This window comes from Ursus americanus, chromosome 2 (assembly GCF_024610735.1).
Source record: "Ursus americanus isolate L20-20 chromosome 2, mUrsAme1.1.p, whole genome shotgun sequence".
NCBI classification, from domain to species: Eukaryota; Metazoa; Chordata; class Mammalia; order Carnivora; family Ursidae; genus Ursus; species Ursus americanus.
This window is the reverse complement of record NC_142128.1, coordinates 21138103-21162111: the sequence shown is the minus strand read 5'-3', so window position 1 is coordinate 21162111 and position 24009 is coordinate 21138103. Positions and strand designations below refer to the sequence as shown.

The following is a 24009-nucleotide window of genomic DNA, read 5'->3' as shown; positions in this document are numbered from 1 at the left end:
ATTTGGGTCTCTGGTGCTGCCCTTGATTTGCAAAAATCTTACTGCCATGGTATTTCCATAGGCCATATAAAAATGTACTTATTCAACACATTTTTCTAGTGCTTACTATGTCCAGGCTGGGGTTCTAAGAGCTGGGTATATCGCATGACCAAAAGACAAAAACCCCTGTTCTCAGCTGTGGGGGGAAACAGAAAATTAAAAAGTAAATATATACCATGTCAAGTAGTAACAAATGCTTGGAAGAAAATAAAAAAGAGGAAGAGATAGAGTGGTGGCCATCCTATTTGGATAAGGTTGCCTTAGGAAAACGTTCCTGACAAGATGATCAATTTAAACCACCTTCTGTAAAGATTGGGTGTGTGTATTTAGGAAGTCCCTGGCAAACTGTCCCATCATGGCTGCGTGATCTTGTTCTCAGTGACTAACTTCTCTGAGCCCAAGCCAGTAAAAATCCAGAGAGGATGAGGAAAATGCACTGTAAATTATAGTGATTATTACAGTTTATGAATGCAATTTTGTTACAGTATGAATTTTATGGATGTCATAATAACTTCCCCATGCCCCAAGGAAAAAATAATCTCCAATCCACTCAGGGGGGTCTTGGCACAGTTCCCTTCGTTTACAATTAGGAATGGGATTTTGGACCCCGCTACAAAGCAGGCATTCCCCTGATTCTGCGAATTCAGAAAGTTCTCGATTGCTAGTTTCCGTTCCCTTATCTATAAATCGGAGACAATGGTAGCGCTGACCACTTCGGGGTTTTTGTTGATGTTGTTAAAATGACATTTATTGAATTACGTGTGAGAGACATTGAACCATATGCCAGGCATGGTCCTAAACAATGGGAACATATTCATTCATTTAATCCATAACAACCCCGTAGACCGAGTACAATTTTAAACTGCACTTTACAGCCAAGGAAACTGAGGCACGGAGGAGTTAAATCTTGACCTCCACGGCTAGGGTTCCAACTACGACAACTGGGCTCCAGAGCCTGGCAGTGTTACAAAGAGCTCAGCCCTGTGCCTAGCACATAGTGAGAGCTCGGTAAATCTTTATAGTGGTGGTTTTGTCAGTTCCACCCAGGGGGCTGCTCCAGAATTTCCACTTAGGAAGAGCTGAAGGTAACTGGTTTGTTGGAAGGGGAGGCTAGGGGGCGCTTGCATAGCAACCATAGTTCACTGCATAGCAACCATAATGTTTACTTGAACTGGGGGAGTTGCTGGGGATTGCGGGGAAAGGGAGTTAGCCGGCCACCCCTGGGCACACCACTTCACCGCGGAGACTAACAAGCGCGGTAGCAGCTGAAATCCGAGCTCCGCCCCGGAGCCGCCCGGTGAGCCGGCCCTCCGGCCAGCGCCCCCTCCTTCTTGAGGCAGATGGTTCCTTCCGTTCTCCCGGCTGGTTCAGGTTCCGCGCTCCGAGTCACAAAGCGCGGGGTCACGTGGGCGGGCCGGTGCGCTTTGTGACGCCGCGGGCCCCGCCTCCCGGCCCGCCTATCGGCGCACGCCAGCCCCGCCTCGCGCGCGCCGCCCGTGCAATCCCTGCTTAAGAGACCCCGGAGTGGGGCGCTCGCTTGAAGCCAGGCCGCGTCCGCCATAGTGCCTGGCTTGGAGGTGTCGCCGGCGCTGGGTGAGGGCCCGAGAGCGGCAGGGGGGCAAAACAAAAAGAGAGCCCCGAAGCCCTTGCCGTTGCCTGGCGGTTTCCGGGCCTCCTCTCGCGGTTCGGGGCCGAAAGGCGACGGGAGCGAAAGGCGAGAGAAGCGCGGAGCACACGGCGAGAGGAAGCGTCGGGGAGCCTCGGCGGCGTCCCCAGGGTCTGCCAAAGCCACCCGGCCGCTGGCTGGGGCCCGGGGTGGTGAGGAAGTGCTTCGAGGCCTAGTTGAGGCCTAGTACCGGCTTTGTGTCTGAGGCGGCGGCGGCGGCGGCGGCGGCGGGGGGGAGGCGGAGCCGGGGGCGGCCTGCGGGAAGGCCTCTCCTCCGCCGACCGCGCGTTTTTTGGCCTAGGCCGCGGGCCGCTCGTGGCCTCCGGGGAGCAGGCGACAGGGGTTTGTGTGTGGGGGGGCCTGGGCCTGGGGAAGCTGACGCCGGTCGTCCGGAAGCCAGGAGGAGGCGAGAGGCCGCTCGTGGACTCCGGGCCTAGGCCCTCTCCCCCAACCTTCTCCCGGGGCCTGGGTCACCCCAATCCACGGAAAGAGAGACCAACCGGGAGGTGCGGCCGCGCTATGGACCCCTGACCCCGCGGGGTCATTCGGACTCTAACGTGTGGACTGACCGCTACTGACTGCACCGCCTGCCCCCCCGTCTCCTGCCGGCCCTTAGCATGAGCGAGGGGGACCCAGCCGGGTGACATTGTGCCCGTTGGCGGATTCTCGATTTCCCCTTTCCCCGTCCTCGTCCGCTTCCTCCCGTATGAAGTGCTTCTGAGTATCGGGGGGGCGGGGGGTTCTGGATTATTGTTTTTACGAACCCCTGCTTGTGGTTGGGGGGTATTTAATCTGAGGCCTTAGGGTCCTTCGGTGTCTTTTGAGTGTTTTGTGTGTGTACATATTTTGCTCTTAAGTTTATAAATATACATATATTGAGAGTGTCCACGTCTCCTCGCTGAACCTTAGGAATCCTTTGGCACCATGTCCTGTGTGCATTATAAATTTTCCTCTAAACTCAACTATGATACCGTCACCTTTGATGGGCTTCACATCTCCCTCTGCGATTTAAAGAAGCAGATTATGGGGAGAGAGAAGTTGAAAGCTGCCGACTGCGACCTGCAGATCACCAACGCGCAGACGAAAGAAGGTAAGAGCCACATGGGCTCCAGATAGTTGCTGGTTGAAGATAGATACTAGTTGTGCTAGATACTGGTTGCCTGGCAGAAGGCTAACCGCCATTACGTCTCTTGTGGGACTGTTCATTCTAATACTTTTGGTACAACTTTCATTGAGACCCAAGGGTTGCAGCGGTCGGCCTGGGAGTTTAACTGGCTTATTTGATGTCTGCTTACATGCGATCATCGGTAACAGGCTAATCTGAAAGGTTGAAGTCTGATTATTCTCAAATGTTATTTAAAATGAGGATTTTGGTGGGAGAGGGAGAGGGGTGTTATCCAGGTTCTTGGGGTGCTTGCCTTGTGGCGTTTTCCAGTTTGTTTTTCACCAGAAGGAGGGGAGGAGAGCATATGGAGGCTTCTTACTTGTTAAAGCAGCAGTAGAGATACTTCTCTAACTCTCTAACCTGACAACGGTTTGGGGTTCAGTGGCAGGTTTTATGTACTACTTTTCTTCCTGTCCTTGTGCACTTAATTTATTTTTAGTTTGGAGTTGCCTGTGTTGTGGGGAAGGGATCCTCACTTAAATATTTTTGAGGATTTAATCCATCCAGTCATTAATGTTGGAATTGCTTTTGGAACTTGATGTGTTCTTATGTTACCACTTTTGTGTGTAAATTCCAGAATTAGTAATACAATAATTAAGTGGTTGAGGTCTTAGTTCATCACATTACTCTTAAAATTTAGTAGCAATTTAGTAAAGATCAAAAGTAAAGGCTTTTGTTTTTTAAAGTAGTAATTGCTAGACTTTACATGATTATGTTGTTACTAGTATATGGAGAATAGTAGGCTGCTACCACATGAGTTTCAAACAAGCCACTAATAGGAATTAAGTTCTTTCTCCTTTTTAAAAGCATTTTGTAATGTTGGGAATTTAACATTAGATATGACAGTGTGATAAACAGTCTCTTCAGATTCTGGTTCTGCCTTTGTTTTGGTTTCTTTTTCTCGTTACTGTAATGCTGATGTGTAGTTTTCAGTAGGTCATTTTGGGATGAGAAGAAATAAAGAAGTTCTAATTAGCTTAGGCTATTTTATCGATCAGTAAATTTGGCTTAAGGTGTGACTTGGGTTGAAATTGGGGGGAGGTCCCTCACTTCTAGCCTATATGGGGTTTTGGGTTTTGTTTTGTTTTTTAAAGATTTTATTTTCACGTAATCTCTACACCCAGTGTGGGGCTTGAACTTACAACCTCAAGATCAAGAGTCACACACACTACCAACTGAGCCAGCCAGTGCCCCTAGTCTGTAGTTTTTAATAGAGTAAATCTTGTCATGTAAAAGAGCTGTATCCCATTTACATCCAGATGTAAGTATAATTATATTAAGAAATGGCATGACTCAAAAATAATTCGTTAAGAAAGAACTTTATTTAGTCACATGGTAACACGTGAAAGAATATTCTCCGCTGCCCCCACCACCTTTTAAAATGTCATACCTAAGGGATACTTCACATGAAGCTTTGGTGATTGATTGTAATTATGTGTAGAATCCTCTACTTAAGGAGAGGAAAAATTGCTGTTTATGAGCAGTTGAGAAACAGCTTTTTAAAACACTATTCAAGAAAATACCTTAAAGGAAAGACTTTTTTTTTTTTTTTTTAAGGCAGCCAAAAGTGTCCCTTAAGTATTGTAGCCGCACTTCACAGGACAATTGGGCTTATAAGAATTTCAGGACATGCTGATATGTTAATGATACTTAAAAATGAGAGGAAGAAAATATAAATGAAAGTAAAGAATATTAAGGCAATTTTAGTCCTATACTTGGGCAGGTTTTACATTTTACTGGAGTATTAAATGATTTTATCATAGACTTTGTTCATTTTCTCCACCTAATAATTGAATACAACTTTGTTAGATTGGAGTAAGTTATAGTTGATGGAATTCTTGTCCAAAAATCTAAGAGTTTTGTGACATTGTGTTATTTTCTTTTCTAAGCCAGGAAATTATGTGATGTATTATTTTTACAAACCCTGAAAGCCAGGGAAGTGTTCTGCCCAGCAGCATATTTTCTTTTATATGTTTTGTGTGAATTGTCCTTACTGGAGAAAGCTTTGATGTTAGATTAAGAGAAGGAGCTTCTGGGGAGAGAGAGTGTGTTTTGTGCAATCCTCAAATTAAGGGAGGAAAAAATATTGGTGGTAACACAGAGGATAGTCACTTAATGAATTTTACGGGAAATTTAGTGTCCCATGTCACAGGCAGCTGAGTAAGAATGGGCTGGGTTTAGCACCATTAGATTTAGAGAGTACAAAATAAATGTTTGTAGGGGCGCCTGGGTGGCTCAGTCGTTAAGCGTCTGCCTTTGGCTCAGGGCGTGATCCCGGCGTTATGAGATCGAGCCCCACATCAGGCTCCTCTGCTATGAGCCTGCTTCTTCCTCTCCCGCTCCCCCTGCTTGTGTTCCCTCTCTCACTGGCTGTCTCTCTGTCAAATAAATAAATAAAATCTTTAAAAAAAAAATGTTTATAGCCTCATAGTTAGGAGATTGCCTAGGAGAAGATGCTGAACTGGATCACTTTAATTTGTTTGAATTAATGTTTAAATTACCCAGTATATGACATTTCTGTAAAACATTCCTTAGAGTTTCAGGAATCTGTCCAAGTTTAGGACCCTTAAATCTTGATTAGACCAAAATGCTTGGATCAGAATTTCATGTTTTAGATGTAAGAATTCTGCTCCTTTATTTCTAGACTACCTTTCAAAACAAATCCCAAATGATCTGCCTATATTTTAATATAGCTTTCCCATATAAATTTGTTTTCCTACCTTTCAGCTTCTTCCCCACCTCCAAAAACAAACAAACAAACAAACAAACAAAAACACCCAACAAAACAAACCTTCATTCTGAACTTAAGTGTGAAAGATTTGAAAGCTGAGAATGAAGTATTTTTAAAAGACTCTTATCCATTTCTCAGATTCATCTTGTTTTTCATTCTGAAATCAATGGTCTTCATATTTTTGGATCAGAAATACACTGGCACCTGGAAAGGGTCTTTTGAAGCTAAAAGGCTACTTAGTAAAGTATTTTAAGGGTAGGAAGTCACCAGTGTAATTCAGGTACTTAAAAGGTCAATCAGAGCATCTGGTGTTGGGGCGTATGACTTTTAGTCTGACACAGTACTGTGCTGATCAAATTAATAAATTGTCTTGGAAGGCTACAGTGAATGCTTTTGAAAGTTGTTACATATTCAGAAAGTCTTTGTCAAATGTTTGACACCAAGTTTTGTTTCTAAAATTTATTTTTTGAACATCTCCCATCATCCAGTTTTTCTTACTCAGAGCTTGCTTGAAATTTGGAACTATCATGAACTATCAAGATGATGATAGTCTCTAACGGTCTAGGAAATTGCATCGCTGTGATTGGATGCCTGTGAGATACAGTCTACTCCTTGAAATATACTGAAAAGAACCCTTTCTTGAGCAGTTTAGTTTGTAACAGGAAATAACTAATAATGTTATGATTAAAATTAATAGAGTATATATAAGCTTAAAATGCTCACATGTGTGATAAATTAGAGTAACTGGAAGAACAGAGGTAGTCAGCCACTTGGTGCTGAGTAAGTGAAGCAAGTAAACTCCACAATCTTAAAAGAATGAACCCTAATACCTGATTGTGTGACTGGGGGAGATGGGTACATTCTCATGTCTATCTCCCTATTTTTCTTTTTAGTAATTTTACAGATTCCTTTCTCAGGAAAGCTTTTTACCCATAGTTAAGTTAATTGGTCCAGGTTCTCTCTTAATTTCATTCTTCCAGAAGTATTGCAAGTAATAGGGAGTTTAAAGAGTAGAAAAATAGGATCCATTCATCCTCTCTGTTTTCTTCTCAGTTACATCACTGTTCTTCCAGTTGGCTTAAGCCAGGAACCCAGTTTTTTATGCCTGATTGCTCTTTTTCTTTCATCGCCCCCCTTAAATCCATTGATAGCCTTATCAATTCTGCCTCAAAACATTGTGATTCTCTCCCTTCATCTGTCACATCGCAGCACAGACCATCGTCTCTTACTGGGACTTCGCAGCAGCCTCCTTATTGGTCACCCTCTTTGTTCCCCTATGGGTTCGTTGTCCACAAAGATAACTGGAGTTACCTTGTTTGTTTTTTATTAATGTAAATCAAATTGTTATCATTTTTGTTTAAAATCCTTCAGTGACTTCCTGTTGTACTTAGAAACAAAATATAAATCAGTGTGTGATCTGTACCTTTCTATTTGTAGTTCAAGTCATTCTTTTCTTTCATTATCTTCCAGCTATTCTGGACTTTCTATGATTTTTTTTCACTGCTTTTCTTTCTATCTGAAACACTCTTTGTCCAGCTTTTTTGTATATCCGTCTAGCTTCTCAGTCTTTAAGTCTTAATTAAGGGTTCCTTAGAAGGGCCTTAAATCAACATTCTATCTGAAGTTGTATCCCACTACTAATTCTTTTTACAAAACTTTTTTCTCTATTCAAAACATGTCATAATTTCTTTAGTCTGTTGTTTTTAGTAATAGGTTGAGGGGCTAGGGCGGAAAGAATGCCTTCATTTTAAATAACAGCTTTTTCTCATAGTTAAGATGCTTAAATAAACTAAAGCATGACTTAGTCTTACTGAGATTTGGGGTTCCACAGAAATAGGAGTTCTAGAGTCAAGAACCTGCTGAGAGTATTTGGTGTTCTTTGAAGAGAACCTCCTTATGGCTTTGGATATTTGTTCTGACAATAACAGTAATCCAGATGCAAGGAACATGTAGTGATTAATGCTCTTTTAAATTTAAGTACATTTTCCATAAAATTTATGTTTGGTTGAAGTTTTCTAATTCTTGAGGACTGACTTCTCCAAATCGCCAAATAGAAATTCAACTGTCTCTCTTTTTTACAGAATATACTGATGATAATGCTCTAATTCCTAAGAATTCATCTGTAATTGTTAGAAGAATTCCTATTGGAGGTGTTAAATCTACAAGCAAGACGTATGTTATGTAAGTATTTATCAAATCTCATGTATTTAAGTCCTCAAAATAGACTTTTTTGTTTTTTGAGAAAGAACAAGTATTTTAGAACTGTAGTCATTACCTTAATATCTTCTTAGTCCTTAAAACTGTGAGGATAGGTTCATTTTTTCCTGGTTTCTTCCCTTAGTTAACTTAATCTGTAGTTAGTAGTATGAGCTATCAGGAAGAATTTTTTGCTATATAAGTATGTTAAAAGATTTGTCCTAAATATTTTGATGGCATCCAGAGTGTTTAGTAATGCTAACATTTGCTCCTCAAAAAGGGGCTTTTGTTGGGAAGCTGTAGAGTTTATAGGATTTATGGAATCTGGCTTAGGTTTGACTCCGTAGCTGCTTCACGCCAGTTGTGTGACTTTGGGTAAGTTATCTTAAGCCTCAAAATAGATTTCTCAAAATAATATAGGGATATGAGTACTTGACTCAAGAAGAGAGCTGGAAGAATTAAACAGTGCCTGGCCCATCGTAGACTCCCATTATTGGAGTAAGAACACAGCAGTATTTTAGCACCAGCCTAGAGCTTAAGGAATTCATGAAAGATGCAGAATTAAAATATATCTTTTAACTTTACCTGCCTCCTTGCAATTTTAACAGCGTTAGAATTATAATGATGTGAAAAGGGTAATTTCCACTTAGAAGTTAGGTAGCCTTATTTGAAATTTTGGCAAATTCTGCTTTTGGCCAATGAAAAATTCTGGAATTTGCTAGTCCTGGGAAATGGAATGTGTTCTTGGAATTGAGGTAGAATAGTCATTTCTTGGAGCTTTACCTCATATGGGCAAATTCATTCTAAAATTATTGTCGTTAGTTTGCTATAAAGTTATATTCCATGTTCTAGCATTTGGAGATCCTTTTGTGTAATATGTTCTGTATAGCACCAACTTAAAAACCTGCATACTTTTTTTTTTAATAAAAGCCAAGTGACTTTATGTGCTTTTAATTTTGTGTAATTTTAAGAAATTATAAGGGAATAATTAATTCCTGGAATTTAGTGTGAAGTTACACTGTAATTTACCAAGTGCTTTTTAAAAACAGTAAACATTCAGTTTTCAGTTGATTTTTTTTTTTTTTTTGATACTAAGAAACTCTTAGGGAGAGAATTATTTGAAGTACATGGGAAAATAAGTTGCCTCTTAAAATTGTGTGTTAATTCACTGTGCGATTTCCTTTGTAATCTGTTTGTCTCGTAATATGCCTCTGAGTTTATGAAAGCTTCATTTTTATCCAGGACTTGCAAATCACATGTAAACTTAGAAACTCCTTTCAGATGCGCACTAGCATTTCTCTGTAGTCAGGATAGCGTAAACTTCGACTGAGCATTTAAGCGCTGTATTTAGCAACTCAACCCCTGTCCCCTTTCCTGTGAGGACTTTTAAAAGAGTTTCTTCTTGGGCTTTATTTGTATGTACTTTAAAAAATCAATTTGTTCAGTTCTTCATAACCATCAAACTCATTCTTTGAACTAATACACTGTCAGACTATATTGAGTTTTTCTGGAAGTTAGAATTCTCGTTTAATCTTTGGTCATTGTTTTGAGACTTAAAAGAAGTTAAAGTAACTATCAGCCTGTCTTTCTGGACTTGAAATTTAGTTTTTGGAGCACAGCAATTTCTCAGGGATCCAAATTATAAATGTTAACAAGAAAATCTGATGTATGAAAATTTACATTTGTTGTCTATTAGAAAACCAGGGAATAATGTAATTTGGTTGTTCAGTCTATTAAGAAATAGCTACAGTGTTTGTTAACAAAAGGTCTTCATAATACCTGTGAGAAAACATCTATTGTAAATGGCAGGTTACACCTATTCTAGAATTCCTTAGTACGGAATTTTATTTTATTTTATTTTATTTTATCTTATTTTATTTTATTTTATTGCCACAAATAAGTCTTAAACTAAAGGTGGTAAAGATTAATCAAAGTGTACTTATAACTTAGGAAATTGGTTGTTTTTAAATCTTTTTACTAAAAGAAATTTGTGTGCATAAAGATACGTGATTAGAGATATGTATTAGAATGTTTTAGCACAAAAATCCTTAAATAGCTGCTTATAATTAATGCCATTTTCATTTTTGTTTATTTTTTAGAAGTCGAACTGAACCAGTGATGGGAACTTCAAAAGCAGTATGTAAAAACACAATCTCACACTTTTTCTACACATTGCTTTTACCTTTATAATGTAGCAGTGAAGTAAATCATTTAGAACTTAATATCCAACTGATCATAGTACATATTGTAAATAAAATGTATTTTGATGACAGCTCAGTTGAATATGGATATATGTGGCATAATTTGCACACTTACTTTGTAGAAATGGGTAATTTGTGCCCCCAAAAAACACTGTTTCATATTAAATATAGCATCCTCCCTGTATGACACTGTGTTGTACAGTTAATGTATATGATTCTTCTTAGCTCGTGTAGGTTTTACACTAATGAACATGATAACATGTTCTACATCTGTCTGTCTATAGTTAGTATTTTGTATGTATGTACAGGCTGTTGTGTGCTTTTTGTTTCTTGCAATAAAAATAATGTTTGGAGTGTATATTTTGCCATTTTCACGTTGTATCACTTAGTTTTTGTTAGTTTTTTTTCTGCCTGATTGATGGCTTTAGAAAATGCATTAGCAATATGCAAAGCTAATGTTAAACTTTGATGCTTTCTCCAAGTTCAGACACATATAGAAAAGAGCTTTCCAGAGACTTTTGATGCAGCTTTATTAGTTTTGTCTTATTTGGCAATTTCAAGCTTTTATTCTTTGTTTATATCTGTACTATAAAGTGAGACCTGAAATTGGGCCCCCGTGAGTATATAAATGTCTCATTGGTGATTTATACAATTGAGTACATTGTTTTTAAATTTTAATATAAGGTCTTCCACTTCCAGCCTGCATAGTTCTCCAAACTCAAGTATTTCCCTCTTTCTCATAGAGATAAAATGCTGCATTAATTGTAAGCTAATTGAAAGCTGTAGCTCATCAAAGGTAACTCCGCTTAACCGGGATAACATCTTAATTTTTATGATCATAGCTTGAGTATGACACTATGTTGACTTGGAGGTCGTAAGTAAAAGGGAGCAGTATTCCTAAGTTGTGGGGTGACACATTTGTTTCGGAGCGTAGGGCTGTAGTAATTGGGTTCTGTAAACTTGATGGTTCTCAAAACATTTTACTGCTCAGGCTTGATCTGTACACAATACAAGATGTCTGAAATCTTGATTTAGAATTCAAGGGTATTGCTTGCTGTTTTACTTTATCCTTTTTAAATACTACTGATCTTTAATTGTGTATCAGGCATTTCACTAACCTTGGATCATTGCATCTTAAACATGATAATATAGAATATCTGAACTTTGGACTTGTTCTCTAAAGTATATGGCCTTTAGTTCTCATGGAACTAAAATATGGTGATTCAAAGATCAAAACTTAGTGTTTTGGGGTCCCCCCCATGCACCCCGGGGTATATGGGGTTTTTTGTTTTTTGGTTTTTTTGGTTTTTGGTTTTGTTTTGTTTTGTTTTGTTTTTTGGGTTTTTTGGTTTTTTTGGTTTTTTGTTTTGTTTTGGTTTTTTGGTTTTTCAAGCATAATGCTGTAAAAAACTGTCCAAGTTTCTGTTTTGCTGGTGATTGGTTTAAAACTGATTTTATGTATCCAAATGCTAGCACAAATTAGAGTGACTATCCTGGTGACTGTAGTAGTTAATGTAACACAAATTTTGTATAAAGTACTTTTATATAGTATTTAAACTAATTCAGATGAAGTTTTATTTCTTGAAAACAGTTATTTCCTTTTTGTTTATTAGCATGTGTATAAACACAGATCACATGTTCATAAATAAAGTTAACATTCTTTTAGCCTTGTGTGTTCCCTGGCATGTCTGTATTACACTACAAGAAGCAGTTTATTTTATGCTTATTTAGGTTTCTCTTTTCTTTTTTTCTTTTTTCTTTTTTTTTGATACTTTTAAAGTGGCTTTAATTTTTAGGTAGAATGTCTGAAATGGAAACATTAGATAATATCCCCATCATTTATTTGCTTGGGGTACACTGCTGGCGTTTAGGATGAGGATATATTCATCAAGCATAATTAATGCCCATTTTACAAATCACCTGTTATTGTACACATTCACAAAAGCCAAGTAAGATAGAGCCACCAAACCAGATTTCTAACTTCTAATTAATAAAAGTAAATGTGTGTACATTTTTGGTAACCTAAGCCAGTTGTGGTCAAGGATGGCTATTTATCTATATTCCTTAGCTTTGTTTTATTTAGTCATCCTTCCATGTTGGTACTGCAAAGCTGGGTGTTCTTCCTGCTTACTAAATATCAGAATCGCATTTTGTAGGATCCTTTAATTTCAAGCAAATGTAGGTGGCATAAAAAATTTCAGATTCTTTCTCCCAGAAGCAAGACCACGAATTAGATGTGGGGAAGTGGGTTAATTTTAATGATGTCCAAAGTATGCATTGATCAGTTTTTTTAAAATACTACTTTCTTTAACATGGTGCATTTTTTAAATCATTAATATCTAAGAGTTAATACATTTATTCATGCTCAGGACATGTAAATTCCTAGTCATTTTAAAACCATTTCTTGTCGGCAGTTTTCACTTAATTTCTAGTACCTTGCTATATGCAGAAAACAGTTGGATGCCTTTCTCGGTTTGTGGTAAATTTTACTTCCTTGTGGATTTTAAGGTATTTAAGGTGCTAGAGTAATTGTTTGGTGGAAAAAAAAAAAGTGATGTAGATGTTGTTGAATATCTGAAACCACTTTATAGGATACTAAAACAAGTTGGCAGAAAACTAAAAGGGCAAGGAAGCCCGGCTTAAGAACCAAAAGACAGCTGTATCTTAGGAATGGGAAGAACAAAAAATGTTAGTATTTTAGTTCCAGCTGTAAGAAAGTTAATATAGCTGCTTTCTTTTAAAGAAATGATCAGTATTAATATTGTAGACCGTAATGGATTTATTTTGAAAGGCTATTAATATGTTTCTTTGGTTAGAAACATAGATGATGCCTGACAGTAATTGTTCAGTTCTTGCTACTTAGATTCAAATAATTCCTAGCCGATGTAAAATGTAACCCTCTTCAAAACAGATGATCAGAATTTATTCTGGATAAGAAGGATATTTGTGTATTTTTTTTTCTTTAAGCTTCCCTTTGAGATTAGTTCTGTAACGAAAGAGCACTTAAAAGCTAGATGAGAATAAGAACACGTTGGTGGATTGTATGGTTGTGTATTAGGAATGTGGAGTTACTGCATTGTAAACTCTGCCATGCCTCAGTGGGGAGCTAAGAATCTTTTCTTTAAATAAGCATCCCAGTAATAATATCCATTAAACTAACTTTTAAAACCCTAAGATATTTATAAGATGTATTTTAAATTTAGCCAACATTATTTTTACTTATTGAACTCCTACTGTGGTAGGCAGTGTGCTAAGAACTTCATATTGAAACTGGTAACATTTCTATTTGGGGCTCTCAGTCATGCTGCTTTTATTTTAATACTCTTAGTTCTCTGGAGTATTTGCAAAATACCTGATGGAGACTCACTTTGTTGTTGTTGTTGTTGTTGTTTTTCTTTGATCCAGACATCTCGTTACATCCTCTCCATTTTAAACAAGAGTTCTGACCAATAATGCATGAGGAATTTATAACCTGTTGAATAAGCAACCCAGTTACTACATAGGAAGCTAATAACGTTTTCATTTTGGCACACTTAAAAACAGGGAAATCGTATCTTTAGAGTTATATGCTAAAGGGGTGTGTATGTGTGTGTGTGTGTACGTACGTGTGTACACACATACACATACACTTCTAAAAACATTAAAATCATTTCAGGGATCAAATAAACATTTTTTAATATCACATTTGAAAATACATTTTTAAAATCCTTCTTATATCCTTCAATATATAATACTTGTTCCATTTGATTAAATGAACTTTCTTCACACATTAAAGTCCATCCTCTTATAATAGCCCTCTTTGCCTTTGCCCAGGCTACCTTTGGTTTCCCTTTTTTTGCCTTAACATCTTTGCCCTGATAAAGCTGTGGTTTCTTTGGCAAGAAGCCATTCTTACTCTTTGTATGGGAGAATAAACAAACTTATTCAGAATGAACAGTACATGCTCAAAAATAGAGAAAAAAGTAGCAATTATGTGGGAGCTGTTTTATTAAAGCAATTATCTGAGCCTTTAAAGAGCTGCTTGTTTTTACAATGTTATATAATGGCATTCCAGGAAAGTTAGATTTCTTATTCTCTCGTCTAGTGTACATTATCTTAAGCATTATCCAATTTAGAGACCATTGATAGACACGGGACTCTTCTTTAATATTTAGTCAGTGCTCTGAACACATTTTCTGTGATATATTTTTCTTTACCCTATTGTTGTTCTTTTTTTCATTGTAATTGAGTCCCCCTCAACTTTAATCTTTTACTGTGTGTGAAATACGTAGAGAAGGGTAAAGCAGGGTGAGCTACAATTTCAGCTTTAAAACTGGAAATGACATTCTTTAGAAAACGTCTAAGAAAATGCCCAATATTTGAACATTAAGTGGCAGTAGGGACTAAATGATCACTTTCAGTTGTTTTCAGTGTGGAACTTGAATGTGTGTTTAATTTTTTGTGAACAGATTGATGACTCTTCTGCGTCTATTTCTCTGGCCCAGCTTACAAAGGTATATATATATATATATATATTCTTGAAAATATAGATTTTTTTCTAACATCGTATTTTTTTAATGTGGAACAATTGTTTGAAGAGGGGTTGGGGGAGGATGTATTTTGCGAAAACATTGTACACATTATTACTATCCTGTAAAGAGTAGTTGCCGTTTTGAGAAGATAGGGGGAGTATTTTGGCAGCCTCACCATAATGTTGGAGTGTTGTTCATCTTCAAGACAGAAGAAACACATGAAGCTACACTTACTTGGTTTTTTTTTTCCCTCATACATTTTGTTTAATTATACATTGGAAACTAACAAAGTTCTGGAGGAATTTCCTGGTTTTGGCTGTAAATTACGTGGACTTTCTTTAAGCAGCCAAAATAGAAGCTTTCCTTTACATGGACGATTGCATGGTTATTTCTTGAATATTTGAATTGATCCCATGAAGGTCAACATTTTAAATGTGTTAAAATTGTTTCTTTATGCTATAGACTTGTAGTCTGTCTGCATTAGAAAAAGTTTTAAACAACCTAATTTGTTTGAACACAGACTACATGAATTGTGTAAATGTATAAAGCTGTTTGCAGGAATATACCAATGTGTATGTTTGGCAGAGGGGCAAATTGTTACCTCCTGAAATAATTGTATATGCCATGTTTTGCGATAAAATTGCTTGCATTTTCTGCTCAACAATGTGTACTTTTGTTTGGGAAAGCACTAGTGATGGATTACTTTTTAAAACAATAGATGTAGCTTGCAAATCATGCCTTTAAAAAAAAGAAGACCTATGTTACAGAATAGACAGATTTTTTTAGGAGCAAGAAGGAAGTCTTCCAGTTTTCCAAAAATCCTTTTTTCCCTACTATCAGAAATGTAAAACCAAACTTAAGTAACCAAGATTAATGAGTTGGATGGATTTTCCATTAGTGCTGTCCCTATCTTATCCTTGGCTTTGTTAGAGGTTGTGTCCTTTTACCCTAGAATGTATCCCCCAAAAATGTCCTCGTAACAAATAAGCTTTTTAAGCTCTTGTTCCGGGAAAACTAAACATTAAAATTGATGATTCTAAGACACAAAGTGGGCTGAAACCATCCTCTCTTACCATTTTCTAATGCAAAGTGGTCTAGCATAGAGTTAACCTCTTAAGCAGTTTATAGTTCACGGTTTTAATTCTTATGTGCTGTAAGGACCATATTTGAGTTTTGGTCTGTTCCTACCATTGTTTCTTTGTGGGAAGCAGTTGGGGAATTTTGGAGGTTTGGGGGATTTTTTTTTTTTTAACTATTTGTAAATTAATGTTTGGGTTCAAACAAATTAGTTGTTCAACATCTGTAATCCAGTTTTCTGTAAATGTTGCTGTTGTTCTAAGCTCTGTTAATGTTAAGCATTCTTTGTATATAAAATTACAATAAAATGTTAAAACTGGTTGCTTGTTTTGTGGATGAATGTAAAGATAAAACCCAATGAATGGCTGATGTGAGTGCTAGATGCTTGAAGATTAAAGTTATTAGGACTCACTCCCTTAGACCCTGCTTATATCTAGACTATTCTGTGTATAATACCTTAAAGATTAATGAAATTCATAAGACTTTGGAGAGTTGGATTTAAAATTATGAGTGCTCAGTTGCATGTGCTTTGCACTTAATTTGAAACTGATGCTACTGCTTAAAGAGCCTTCTGGCTTAATATCAGCTGCATAATATGTTCAGTTGTTCTATCTACAACCCTACCTCCAAGTTGTAAGTCTTGGTGTTGTGACACTTGAATTATTTTTAAGATTTAAAATATCAAGTGTTTCCTTAATCTGTTTTTAACTCTTAGAGAAGTCATATGCAAATCTTAATGTAAGGTACAAACAGGGTCTAAGGTTTGAGTGCCCCCAGAACAATCTTCCTCAGCCCTGCAGACACCCAAACATCATGTAATGGCCTAAGGAACTCCCGGTGCCTCTTCTAGGTTATACATGTAAATAGTTTTCAGTTTTAGGTTTTATGCAAGATTAGATACTGCTCTTTACAGGATGAGTGGTGTTGTCTTTGGCTGTGTGGTCTTAAATGTGTTTCTAATGTGTGTGTCAAATAATTACCTGTTAAACAGACTGCCAATCTGGCTGAAGCCAATGCTTCTGAAGAAGATAAAATTAAAGCAATGATGTCGCAATCTGGCCATGAATACGACCCAATCAAGTAAGTCCATAAATGCTTCATACTAATAGGTACTTTGGGGTGGGTTTTCCCCCCCAATCAAAAGCATTATTTTTTCAAGTTTTTGTGTACATATAATTTTTTTTTCCTTTCAGTTACATGAAGAAACCTCTAGGTCCACCACCTCCATCTTATACCTGTTTTCGTTGTGGTAAACCTGGCCATTATATTAAGAATTGCCCAACAAATGGGGTAAGTCCAAAGTGGAAACCCTGGTACACCTTATTTTTCTTAATTGTTTCTTAGCCATTGTGTTTTTTTCTTGGTGACTACTGCCTTTTCTATTACAGTGGCAAATGAGCACAGGCTCTGGAGCCCAATTGCCGGGCTTCAGACCTTGGCTTTGCCACTTAATAGCTGCGTGAGCGTGGGCAGACTACTTGATTCTTTAGGCCTGTTGTTTCTTCTCTGTGAGACTGAGATGCTCATAGCATTTCCCTCTCGTGGCTGTTGTGATGATTAAATGAGAGTGTAAAGCCCTACAAATAATAGAAGCAGTTAATGAGCAATGCGTGTTATTTAATATTAAGTAAAGGTAACTGCTTTCTTTCTTCCTCCTTTCTCCTTTTCCTTCCGAATAGGATAAAAACTTTGAATCTGGTCCTAGGATTAAAAAGAGCACTGGTATTCCCAGAAGTTTTATGATGGAGGTGAAAGATCCTAACATGAAAGGTGCAATGCTCACCAACACTGGAAAATACGCAATACCAACTATAGATGCGTAAGTATGCGAGTTAGGTATGACCTGTGAGGCCGCCATCCGGCCAGGCGCCAGTACTCTCTGTAGTCTCGGGCTCATAACGTGGCTATTTGGATTTCTTGTGAGCGCTGATTGTATAGCAAGACTGTTAGTCTCCATGTGTTGCATTTCTGTGTGAAGAATGAGAGGCTGCAGTCTGCTCCATTAAATGCAAATTTAAAATGGATTTGGGGTTTTTTGTTATCACTGAGTGCCACTTCCCTTGTAGTCTTCTGATTTTTTTCTTTTTCTGTCATACCCTGCTTTCTTCCTCATTCACATACTCCCACATAATCTTATATGCTGTCTACATTTTTTAAGTGAAGAAGACAAATACCTTAATCCTTTTGAGAAACAAAAGGCTTAAGCATAAACGTTTTACAAGATGTCAAGGCAAATATAAGTGCCAAGAATAAATGAAAAGCTGAGTCCTCTTGAACAAGTTTGGATATACTGTGTGAGTGTGAAGATTCTAAAATATGGTTTATTTTCTAAGCCATTAGCTTAGAAGAGCTACAGCGCTATATGCTACAGCTTCATGCTTATTTTAAGTGGGTTTTCAGATTTTACTTAATGAGTCAATTTTAATGAAATGGATAGATGTGAAAACCTAGTGGTATAGTTCAACTAGATAACTTCTCATTTTATCTGCTCTTATTGATACATCTAATTACATTTTCAGTTGCCCTGGGCAGCTGTGAACTCACGTAATATCGAGCACAGTATTAATTGTCCCTTTGTACTGCATTCTTTAACCAGTCCTCCAGTGGATTATGAAGTGAGCACGTCCTCAGGACATACCTTGAGAAACATCAATTTAGAGAATAGCTGGCAGTGTTCATAGTGACAGGGAAAATGCGCAGCACAGTTTTCCTCAGTTTCATGCTGTCGTGTTGAAGTGCAGTGTAGTGAGCAGGTGAGGGTGTTGGAGAAAGATGGCTATGCTGTGGAATGATAGGGAACAGACGGAGTGGTTTCAAGTATGCACTTTAGTAATAGTACCTTGTTTTAGTTCACAGATAGGGATGAATGTTCTCCCAAACTCCCAACCTTGTTCACTTTCTCAGTTTCACCCCCATCTATTTTTTCTCCGTCGCCATCCTGTGTTTTGTGGTTCATCTTAGAGCAGTCTGTTGTTATGCTGTTTCTAATTCAGACATTTCATACATGCTTCCAAACAATTTAGGTTGAAATGGATGATTTTTACAGACACAATTTAAGAGCAGACCGCTTCATCTTAATATAAAATATACAAGTAAAAGTATTTAAATAGAAATTTGTGTTGAAAAAATTAACACCACCATTGTGAACCCTAACTAATAATTAACTTCATTGCTTTTGAATGCTGAAATACAAAAACCCATTTGTGCCAAACACACAGCAAATACTGGGGAAAATGGGAGCCCAAATATTTTAAATGAAACTTTCACCCTCTCCACTAACACCACTGATAAGCAACTCAGACTCTTCTTCTGTTTCTTTTTCTATCCTCTGTTCTCCTCTTTTTTTTTTTTTTTTTTTTCTTTTCTCTCTTTTGGGCAGTGGGAGACTCCTCTTTCACAAATTGGGAACAATGGGGCATAAGCAAATTGATACTTATTTCTGGAATCGTGGTGATGTCTATGGAGCAACTGCAACACAAATAACACACCTAAGGTACCCTACTCTGTACAGCTGAGATTCTTTCATTTCCAGCGTTGAGATTGACACACTCTGTTCCTAAATGAGGTAGAAAGAATTTATCTAGGAATTCCTGTGTTTTATAAATCTGCCTGATTACAGAGAAGATGGGGGTGTTCAAAATAGTGGTGACAAGTCTGAGAATAGTGTATTATGTTTTTTCTTTTTAATATATTAAATGTACAACATTTCTGCAAAATGCACTTCTACCAAAAAATGAACCCCAAATGATGGAAGTGTTACTTTATATTTTTGTAACACATACTCCGATCACTTAAGTCATTAGTATTTCTTAGTGGGCTATAAATAGATTAGTCTCGCTTTTAAAATACTGATCATAAGTAGACCACTGGTTTTGCAGTCTACTTCTAGCTACTGGTGTGGTTGGTAGTGTCCTATTTCCCTTGAGGTTATCTCCCTTGATTGTGTAATGTCAGCACCAATTTCTGTTTCCTGTGGTACGGCATTCACTCTAATACCTTCACACTGTTGGATTGTGGAGGAGAAATTTCGTTTGTTTTTCAAGTAACCTGGTAGGATAGAGAAAATTGTGATTAGGGCATTGTCATGTCTAAGTTCAAATCCTGTCTCTGCCACTTAAACTTAATTTTGTGGCACCGAATGTGTCCCTTTATTCTCTGGCCCTCAGTTCTAGAGTTGTAGATTCTTAAGATCCTGTTAGCCAGCTTTATAGTGTTTGTTTCTTTTTGTTATACTTGTTTAGGATTTTGTTTTATGTCTTTTTGTTGTTTAGGGGGAGGATGTTCATAATTACTCCCTTATTTTGGAAGGTATTGTACTTGTGTAAACAAACTTAGCATCATTACCGCGTTATAAGTTCGCATATGGTGTAGTAGAACATGTACATATCTTGGAAATACTTGGCCTTCTTAACAGTGTTAAAACAGTAAAACCTTCTTTTACAGAGAAGCATATGCAATTGGGAAGAAAGAAAAACCACCTTTCTTACCAGAGGAGCCATCTTCTTCTTCGGAAGAAGATGATCCTATTCCAGATGAATTGTTGTGTCTCATCTGCAAAGATATTATGACTGATGCTGTTGTCATTCCCTGCTGTGGAAACAGTTACTGCGATGAATGTAAGAAACATTGAACCTTCAAAGACCTAGATCTCAGAACATGTGTATTTACTTGGAAAGGCTCTAAGCAACATTATAGGTTTTAATAATGAAGTATGAAATGTCGGTAATTGGTCAGTTCATCAGTGAGCATTTAATAGCAAGAACCGTTTTTGTGGCTGCACTTTTTTTTTTATCAACCGCCTCTTTGTCCTGTTGATTATTAGAATGGACCACCTCTGATACCTTCATCAGGGTAGCTGTAGTGAGGTTTTATGGAATGGAGGATTTTTGTTTCCTATACATTTTAAATGGTAGGCAAAATTTTGAAAGCTTTTTGGGACTTAGATATTCTGGAAATATTTTTAAATGGTACTTAAATACCTTTCCTGGATTGTGAAAAATAGCTTATTCTAAAATTCCTAATAGTGATTGAGAACTGCTCTCTGTAAAAATACTACCCAACATTTGCCATGCGGTGACTTATTGACTTTTTTTCCGAATCATTTATATTAGCATTTGGTTTTTTCTGCCACTTATTCTGAATTTGCCCCTTCTTAACCCAGATGAAAATGGCATCATCTGAAAATTTCACTGCTCGATCCTGCTCTGCCTTTTTAATTTCTAAACATAGCTTTGGGATATAAATCTTTTATTTTGGGGCCTCTTTAGTGAAGACCAAAGTCAAGAAGAGGTCACTTAAGATTTGCTTCAGAGTGTGTCTTAGATTTAACAAACCACATTACTGGATTTTTTTACTACGCTGAAGCATAATCAGTGAATCTATTAATTTAGTGTTATTCCTGTGCACTGTGCTGAAGGTGTCGCTGACCTCTTTGCCTGAATAACGCTTCTGGTTTTTGACCTGTACTTTTCTCGTGAGGCTGTCTTTAAAAGCCTGCTAGCCATGTAAAGTTTTTATCATTCTAGACTATATCTTATTTCTATTGTTTTCCCCTACAATATTCCAACTAGTAGCTAAACAAAGAGAATATTTAGGAAAGAGTGCTTTTTCTCTCAGTTTAAATGTTTGTTGAAATTATATTCATGACTTCTGTTTTTAAGGTAGAGAAAAGTTAGAGCAGAGGAGTGGTCAGGCGAGAGATTTTATTTCTAAGTTTCTTAATCTTAGAAATGATTAGTGTGATGTGTGCTTGGAAACAATAATGTAACTGATTAGATATGAGTGGTCTTTGTAATTCATTCCCTAAACACTGAGTTTGTACTCTGCTTTTATTAATATTTAAATTATTTGACATAGGTATAAGAACCGCACTCTTGGAATCAGATGATCATACATGTCCAACATGCCATCAAAATGATGTCTCTCCTGATGCTTTAATTGCCAATAAATTCTTACGACAGGTAAACTATCTTTGTATCCCTTTTTTGAAAAAATTTTTAAAATTTTTGATCATTTAAACTGTACTTGAGTAAATACAGCCTTAACGTTTTCCTGCATTTTTCGGTTTGGTATCTGTAGGCTGTTAATAACTTCAAAAATGAAACTGGTTATACAAAAAGACTACGAAAACAGTTACCCCCACCCACACCCCCAATACCACCTCCGAGACCACTCATTCAGCGGAACCTACAACCTTTGATGAGGTCTCCAATATCAAGACAACAGGATCCTCTGATGATTCCAGTGACATCTTCATCAACTCACCCAGCTCCTTCTATGTCTTCCTTAACTTCCAACCCGTCGTCTTTGGCTGCTCCTGTGCCTGGAAATTCATCTTCTACCCCAGCTCCTGTACCTGATATAACGGCGACAGTCTCCATATCAGTCCACTCAGAAAAATCAGATGGACCTTTCCGGTAAGTCTTTTTGCATCTCTCACTATTCAGAAAAAAGTGAGATCAGTAATACAGCTTTTTATTGTTGTATGTTGCTTTAGCAGTTGTAGCGGCCTGCAGTGTGTATCATCCTTGTGAATCACTGTGCTCAGTAAGGTGGAGGACTCAATAAAGTAACCCTCTTCTAAAAGTTTCCTTGTTAGAGATGACTTACTCTTATTGGAGGAAAAGGCAAATGAAGGAGATTCACTCAGCAAATGATTAGGCATCCCAAGATCAAGAACTATACAAGTTGCCAGCAACCCTTGTTAAATGTTGAATCATAAAGAGAATTCACTTGTGGTCATAGTGATGGTATTAGAGTCGATTTGAGCAGAACTAAGCACAGTTTGGATCGGTGGAGTAGAGGGGATAAAACATTGGTGGCGGCAGAGAAATCAGAAACGGATTGTTAGGTAGAAGACCAATGAAAACTCACTTGAATCCTAACCACTTCAGACACAGAAAGGACCTTCAACTATGTAGTCCAGTGGCTCATAAATTCTTAAATAATCAACCACCTTTTTAAAAAAAATAAATACAGGGGTCTGTACAGACCTACGGAAGCAAAAATCTTAAGGACTGGGACCTTTACATATATATGGAAGACTTCTCACTGATATGCTGTGATTAACAGTGAGAATTTGTCTCAGAGTTCATTGGCTTTTCTAAGATCACCCCTTTGATTCAGTGGTGGAGCTGGAAGTAGAATTTACTCTTAATCCTGTCTTCTTTAGGTCCCACACTTGGACTTTCTTTTTTTTTTAAGCTTTATTTTTCTTAACCACTGAACTGGTTTCTATCATAGCTATCACAGATGGGACTCCTTAAGGAGATTCCTTTTTTTTACTTACCAGTGTGTGTTTGAGGAACTCTGCAAAGGTTCAGTCCTCTCACTTTCCTCAGAAGTTTTCATCAGCTTTGATTTAACTCACCTTAATGCAGGTGGTGGGCGAAAAGAGTTAGTAATTTTTTTACTCTGAATCCTCCATTTCTGATGACGTTTTAATGTATCGCAAACTATGTTTTTTTGTAGGGACTCTGATAGTAAAATACTGCCGGCTGCAGCCCTTGCGCCTGAGCACTCAAAGGGGGCCTCTTCAATTGCAATCACTGCTCTTATGGAGGAGAAGGTAAGTTTGATTGGCTTTTAAATTTGGAGTTGTGTCTTACAGTAGTTATTCTGGGTTTTGTTTGATTTTTTTTCTTTTTAACTCTCCCTCTTTTGTCTTTCTTTTTTTTTTTTTTCTTTTTAACTGTTTCTTTTTATTCATGTTTTTTTCCTACAGGGTTACCAGGTACCTGTACTTGGAACCCCATCTTTGCTTGGACAGTCACTGTTGCATGGACAGTTGATCCCCACAACTGGTGAGTAAAATTCTGTCTTGAACATTTTCTCCTTTCACAAATAGTTGTAACTTTACGTAACATGCTGTTTTATACTTACCTATTGTTTTTGTTTCCAAGGTCCAGTAAGAATAAACACTGCTCGTCCGGGTGGTGGTCGGCCAGGTTGGGAACAGTAAGTATATGTTTAAAAATCTCCAGATAATTCCTTTTGAACTAGATAATGGGAATTATAATCTACTTTGTTGCTGAATATCTTTTATTGTAAACTCCTCTTTCATATGCCGTGTTAACATAGTTTTTATGTAAAATGTCATAAATTCAAGATTATGTGAAGAACTCCTTTCTAAAAGAATAAGTAATTCTTTTCTTGAAATGGTAAAATATAAATTCTTATCAATTCTTGTTACTCTCATGTCCAAATGGTGATCTCAACAGGATCTCAGTTAATGAATAGACAAGAAGTAAATGAAAGTATTTTTTTTTGAAAGAGTATTTTAAATACTGAATCACTTATTGTGCTAATAAAAGCTAATAAACTTTTTCCCAGCCTTAACATGGATTTTCAAAATTTGATTTGAGTAAACACATATTAAGGCTACCAAACACAGAATTTCTCATTTTGAATAATTTGTATTAGTG

The 24009-nt window shown here is 37.4% G+C and overlaps 1 protein-coding gene across 3 annotated transcripts in view; it reads left to right on the top strand.

The window, feature by feature from the left end:
* The first annotated feature begins 1527 nt into the window (after window positions 1-1527).
* Window positions 1528-24009, top strand: part of RBBP6 (RB binding protein 6, ubiquitin ligase) — a 30858-nt gene continuing 8376 nt past the window's right edge. For 2 of the 3 annotated variants that reach the window (XM_045776418.2, XM_045776417.2), the window contains exons 1-13: window positions 1528-2795; window positions 7683-7782; window positions 9897-9933; window positions 14447-14491; window positions 16578-16666; window positions 16780-16876; window positions 17266-17405; window positions 20030-20202; window positions 21443-21546; window positions 21665-22002; window positions 23057-23153; window positions 23310-23388; window positions 23488-23542. In XM_045776418.2, coding sequence (XP_045632374.2) covers window positions 2630-2795; window positions 7683-7782; window positions 9897-9933; window positions 14447-14491; window positions 16578-16666; window positions 16780-16876; window positions 17266-17405; window positions 20030-20202; window positions 21443-21546; window positions 21665-22002; window positions 23057-23153; window positions 23310-23388; window positions 23488-23542 — 1520 coding nt within the window. In that variant the 5' untranslated portion in view covers window positions 1528-2629. Of the gene's footprint in view, window positions 2796-7682; window positions 7783-9896; window positions 9934-14446; window positions 14492-16577; window positions 16667-16779; window positions 16877-17265; window positions 17406-18965; window positions 19080-20029; window positions 20203-21442; window positions 21547-21664; window positions 22003-23056; window positions 23154-23309; window positions 23389-23487; window positions 23543-24009 lie in introns of all 3 variants that reach the window. The other variant, XM_087869709.1, reaches the window with a different exon arrangement.